This window comes from Otolemur garnettii, unplaced genomic scaffold (genome assembly GCF_000181295.1).
Source record: "Otolemur garnettii isolate 467f Iridium unplaced genomic scaffold, OtoGar3 scaffold00104, whole genome shotgun sequence".
In the NCBI taxonomy this organism is placed as follows: Eukaryota; Metazoa; Chordata; class Mammalia; order Primates; family Galagidae; genus Otolemur; species Otolemur garnettii.
In genome coordinates this window covers 5,212,064-5,218,555 of record NW_003852499.1, presented here as the reverse complement: position 1 = coordinate 5,218,555, position 6,492 = coordinate 5,212,064, and the positions used below count along the sequence as shown (strand labels likewise).

Below are 6,492 nucleotides of genomic sequence, written 5' to 3'. Positions count from 1 at the left end.
CAGGAGGAGATGAAATTGTTACTAAGTAACAGAGAATGGGCTTCCCAGATAAGTTGAAAACAGTAAGGGCAGATTAGATGCAATATTGGTCAAACTGACACATTAGAGTGTTATTTTTTTAGTGTGTGGTTTACAGAATCACTTGAAATGCCTAAGCAGCACATTAGAAAGAGAATTGTTCCTTTGGGAGTGACTCATGCAGTGACAACACACCCCAGACAGAAGCCAGGGTGAGCGGGGTGTGGCAGCTCTCCAAGGGGCCAGGAGGAAAGGCAGAGCCCCTGCTCAAAGTGTGACCTGGGGTTGTGAGTATTTCTCCCAGGGTTGGCTTAGGAGAAATGGGGGTGGAGGGAGCACTGGGGGCCCTGTGCTATCTCCTCTGCCTCCTATCAGAGGCAGGAGCAAAGTGGAAAAGTCCTGTGGGGCTTTTCTTCTCTGGTACAAGGGAAACACACGCAAATGATCTTTTTTCTGAGAAAGACCCTTTGAGAGCAGTTTTCCCACCCACACTGCAGGTCCACACAGTCCAGCCTGCTGGCTGGAGAACTGACCTTTAAAACCCTTGTTTATGTGCAACCACAACTTCAGTTCAACTCCAGCCGGTCCTGGCATCTAAAACCATAGAGTTCCCGTAAGAAATGTTATTAAGGGTCTGTGTACCTCACAGGAAGACTTCAGATTGCAAACATATGTCCAAACTGCTGACTTGGAGTAAAAGAATCAGATTACTCAGTGTGTGTTGGAGAGTGGGGATTTCTGCACCAGGGAGCCTTGCTATTTGAATGTGCGCCAGGTCGAATGGAGTCTCTGGCTTCAGATGGATTCAGACTGAAAGAGACTTCTTTTGTAAATCAGCCTATATGGTAATTTCTTTCCTTTCTTCTTTCAGCAAGTGAAATATCAGTGCACATTTATCTTGACCCCATGTGGGGCTGTTGGCTTTTTTCCTTTTATTCACCTGCAGGGCCTGTTCTTGTCTCTGTGTTTAAGTCTGTACCATACTGCTCTGGGCTTCCTGGCTCAACAAACTTGTTGACTGCACTCTGGTACAAATGCAGATTAAACATTTTATTCTGAGATAATTATAGATTCACATGCAGTGGTACAAAATAACACAGAGACATTCCATGTGCCCTTTATCCAATTTCCCTTTGCTGTATCGCCTTACAAAACTATAGCACAATAACACAGCTAGTCTATCCACATTAATACATTCAAGACACAGAACATTTCCAGTCCTGAGATCCTGAATGTTGCCCTTTTATCACCACACCCACTTCCTTCCTCGTACCTCCTTTACCCTTGGCAACTGTTAATCTGTTCTCCATTTCTATAATTTTGTCATGTCAAGAAAGCTACATAAATGGAACCATGTAGCACATAACCTTCTGGGACTAGATTTTTGTTTGTTTGTTTGTTTCACCCAGCACAATTCCCTAAAAATACATCAAATTGTTCTATCACTTATATGTTTATAGCAGCACAATTCGCAGTCATAAAGACATGGAAACAACCCAAGTGCCCATAAATACATTGATGGATTAATAAAATGTGGTATATATATACACTATGGAATGCTACTCAGCCATAGAAAATGGCAGTCTAGTGTATTTTTGGACAACCTGGAGGGAACTGGAGACTATTTTTTTTTTTTTTTGAGACAGAGTCTCACTTTGTCGCCCCTGGTGGAGTGCCATGGTGTCATATCTTACAGCAGCCTCAGACTCTTGGGTACAAGTGATCCTCTTGCCTCAGCCTCCTGGGTAGCTGGGGCTATAGGTGCCTGCCACAACACCAGCTATGTATTATTTTTAGAGATGGGGTCTTGTTCTTGCTCAGGCTGGTCTTGAACTCATGAGCTCAAATGATCCACCCACCTTGGCCTTCCAGAGTGCTAAGATTACAGGTGTGAGCCACCGTACCTGGCCTGGAAACCATTCTTCTAAGTGAAACATCACTAGAATGGAGAAACAAACACATGTACTCAATACCAGGTTGGAACTAATCAATCAACACTTAAGTGCACATATGGAAGAAAATCTCAGTGAAAATCAAGCTGAGGGAAGGGGTGAAAGGGGATGGACAAATGCACATCTACTGGGTACAGTGCACACTACCTGGGTGAAGGGCACGCTTACGGTGATTGACAATTTTGAGTCAATCTATATAAAAATAAAGTATGTAAATAAAACATCTGTATCCTCTAACATTCTGAAATAAAAAAGAAAATAGTTCCTTCCTCTTTATTGTTGAACAATATTCCATTGTGTGGATGTATCACAGGGTGTTTAGCCATTTAGGCATCAGGACTATCTGTAATGATTTGCTTTTGTGAATAAAGCTGCTATGAGCAGATGTATATAGATTTTCCTGTGAACATAAGTTTTTATTTCTCTGAGATGAGTGCCCAAGCATGTAACTGCTGGGTCATACGGTAGTTGCACATTTAGTTTTTTGAGAAACTGCTAAATAATTTTCCAGAGTGGCTGTCCCCTTTTACATTTTCACCAGCAATGTAAGACAGATCCAGTGTCTCTACTTCTTCCTCTGTGTTTGTTGGTATTACATTTAAGTAAGTGCATTTAATGGCTTAAATTTGCATTCCCTAATTGCTATTACCATTGAACATCTTTTCATGTTCTTATTTGTCTCTGTATATCCTTTCAATGAAATCTTTATTCATGTTTTTGCCCATTTTCTTTCTTTTTTTTTACTTTTGAGTTTTAAGAGTTCTTATACATTCTAGATACTAGTTCTTTGTCAGGTATGTGGATAACATATATTTTCTCTCTCTGTAGGTTGTTTTTTTCATCTTCTTAACAAGGGCTTTTGCAGAGCACAAGTTTCAATTTTTTTCATCCACGCCAAACTGTATTCAGTTTTATTAAAGATACTTTGCATACCTGTAGGACTCAGGGCAAAGTAAGTTCTTTTCCCCATAAATGTCCCTTTGTTCCAGCACCATTTGTTGAAAAGATTCTGTTTTTTCCAGTGAATTGATTTTGCACCTTTCCCCAAAATCACTCATGCTTATTTGTGCAAGTCTATTTCTGGGGTCTCTGTTTTGTTCCAGTGGGGTCTGTGTCTATCATTTCACCAATACCATCCAGTCTTGGTTACTGTAGCTATATATTTTGATATAATAAGTCTTGAAATTGAGTACACTGATTCCTCCCACTTTATTCCTCTATTTCAAAATTGTTTTAGCTATTCTAGTTCCTTCGCCTTTCCATATATGTTTTAAAATAAACTGGTCTGTATCTATAAAAATCTTGCTGAGATTTTGATCGGAATTGTGTTAAACCTGTATATACATCTGAGGGGTAATTAACATCTTTCCTCTGCTGAGTCTTCTAAACTATGAATACAGTATGTCTCTACATTATTTAGATCTTTGATTTCTTTCAACAGTGTTTTCTAGCTTTCAGCACACAAGTCTGCTGTGGGTTTAATGTTGTGTCCTTGCAAAACTGACATTCCCAGTGCCCCACTGTGGTGGTATTAAGAGGCAAGGCCTCTGGGAGGTGATTAGATCTTGAGGATAGAACCTTCACTAATGGGTTTAGTGACCTTATAAAAGAGGTCTGAGGAAGCTTGTTTACCTGGATACAGTGAGAAGATGCCACATCTGAAGCAGAGAGTGAGTGCTCACCACACACTGTATCTCTTGATGCCTTGAACTTGGACTTCCCAGCCTCCAGTACTGTGAGAAATAAATGTCTGTTGTTTTTAAGTTACCCAGTCTAGGATATTTTGTTATGGAAGCTGGAATGGACTAAGATAAAGTCATGTACATATTTTGTTAGATTCACAGCCAAATGTTTCTTTTTTTCTTTAGTAATTATAAATGGTGTTATATTTTTAACTTTGGTATCTCTGTGTTCATTGCTAGTCTATAGAGATATAATTGACTTCTGTGTGTTCATTTTGTATCTTGCACCATTGCTAAATTCATCTTTTAGGTCTAGGAGGTTTTTTTTTAGACTTGTTGGGATTTTCTACATAGACTATCATATTATATGCAAATGGGGAGGGTTTTAGTCCTTTCCAATCTGCTTTCTACCATTTTCCCCCTATTCTTGTCTTATTGTACTGAATAGAACTTAGAATACTATGTTGAATAAGAGTGGTGAGAGAGGATATACTTACCTTGCTTCTGATCTCAAGGAGAAAGCATTCAGTCTTTTCCCATCAAGTATAATGTAATATTAGATATAAATATTTTGTATGGTGGGTGGGTGCTCTTTATGAGATTGGGGAAGTTATCCTTCATTCCCTTGGACTTTCCCATGAGAGTTTCTTTTTAAAAAACATCAAGAGTGAAAAACAGTGTATAATAACAGCTGTATGGTACAGGGCAGATAGACAACATGCTTTTCATTGAAATTTGGCTGATCGGGCAAATGAGGTTCCTACCCAAGATCCTAGGTGGAATGATCAACCTGGACAAGCAGGAGAGGCTGGAAGAGCAGCCAGGGATTACATGCAGACCTGCCTTGTAGAAGGCATGTAGGGAAATATAGGTACAGCCAATTAACTTTTCTAAGTTCTGAGCTCACCTGGTATAAGGATAAAAATCTAGCATCCTTTAGGGGAAGACTAGTGGAAGCAGTCCTCAAGAGTACCAGCTTAGACCCTGAATCAGCAGAAGGGAGAATTGTGCTTAATACTCATTTTATTAAGCAATTGGCCCCTGATACCCTTAGGAAACTTTAGCACAAGGCATTGGGACCCCAAAGTGACTCAAACAAGGTACTAAACTTGGCCACCTTGGTGTTTAACAACTGCAACCTGGAGGAGGCAAGGAAAGAATGGCAAAATGTTAAATTGTTAGGAGCTGTCTTTACAGCCAATCACTGTGGTCCAGTGTGAGACAAGTGAGAGAGATAGCTGTCCTCTGGCAGCTGTGTGAAGACTGGCCAGATGTGTTGCTACTGTGGCGAAGGAGAGAGTGTTGCCAGCAGGGACCTAACATGGATGGCAGAGGAGGTAGGGTATTCCCTTGCCCCACCTGTTTCCACTGTGGTAACCGGGACACCAGACCCCTTACTGTCCCAAGAAAGCAGCCAAGCAGACGATAGTGAAGGGAGGCTCGCCTTCAGAGTGATGGGACCCAGGCTCTTCAAACAAGAAGGCTGTGGGTCACAGGGGGCGTTGCTGATAAGCTTGTCAAATTCCTATTGGACACAGGAGCAGCTTTTTCAGTTTCAAAAGCATTTGGTGGTTACCTATCCTGCTTCTCTGGTTTTGTGGTTAGCATTCATGGGTGTTTAACTTCTCCTTGGCTTTGTAGTTAGGACACTGCACACGGCGCCTGTGGCTCAAAAGGGTAGAGCACTGGCCCCATATGCTGGAGGTGGCGGGTTCAAACCCAGCCCTGGCCAAAAACTGCAAAAAATAAAAATAAAAAATAAAAAAGAAACATAGACTGGACTCCCCTAGGGATTCCGAGACAGTCCGAGAATTGGGGGACTTCTCTGAGTAAACTTTTCAGAGAGCTGAACTAGGCTCCTCCAAGTGCCCTCATTCAATATGTAGATGGCTTACTAGTCAGTAGTCCTTTGTATAAATTTTCTGTTGAGGACACTCGACAGGTGTTAGATTTCCTTAGGAAGGAAGGATTTAAGGTGTCAAAGGAAAAGGCTTAATCGTGCAACCCTGAAGTTACTTCTGTGGGCTTTGTTCTTTCCTCTGGTGAGAGGCTCTCAGATGAGAGAATTGAGACAGTTTCCTCACTAGCCCCTCTACAAAAAATAACTCAGGGAGCTCCTGGGAATGACAGGGTGTTGTCAGACATGGATTCCCTGACATGGAGGCCTGGTTACGCCTCTATATGAACTTCTAAAGAGGGGAGAGATGGAGGTGCTAATGTGGGGGTAGAAACTAGAAAAAGCCTTCCACATCTTGGATGGACTTACCTTGGGGATACCTGATTCAGAGAAACCTTTCTTTCTAAATCCTTTCATTGGGCCTATAATTATGATCATCTTTTTCTGTATGTTTGGACCCTGCCTGTTCAACCTGTTTAAGTTTCTGTCTTCCGACTCCAGCATTTCCCTGTTAAGATGATGGTGATGCAGGGATTCCAGCAAATACTGATGGAACCTGTTGACCAAAAGGCCAGAAACCTCTGAGCCCCAAAACTTTTAGAGTAGGGAACCTGAGGAGGGTCCCTGATAGGTAGGCCAATGCCCTTTTCTGACAGCAGGAAGTCATTAAGAACAGTCATTGCCCATTTTCCCTTCAAGATTTCTGGACCATATTTCCTCAGGGGAGAATGAGAAGGGACACTCAGAAAGGGGGTCCAAAGGGGGTGGAGGGAAAGCCTGGCCTGTGGAACTAGGAGGTCTGGAGGGTCCATAGAATGTGGATATGAAGTAACCTAGGTAACCAACGACTAATAGAAAGAAGCCATCAATGACCAACAGAAAAGGGCAATACTGCTGGAGGCTCAGAGAGGCCACTGTAAGACTTACAACCAATTTCAAATTT

The 6,492-nt window shown here is 41.7% G+C and overlaps 1 protein-coding gene across 1 annotated transcript in view; it reads left to right on the top strand.

The window, feature by feature from the left end:
• The first annotated feature begins 758 nt into the window (after nt 1–758).
• PRMT8 (protein arginine methyltransferase 8) overlaps nt 759–6,492 on the top strand; it is a 197,804-nt gene continuing 192,070 nt past the window's right edge. Inside the window, exon 1 of the mRNA XM_012809318.1 lies at nt 759–846. Within this exon, the coding sequence (XP_012664772.1) occupies nt 799–846 (48 nt within the window). The 5' untranslated portion in view covers nt 759–798. The remainder of the gene's footprint in view (nt 847–6,492) is intronic.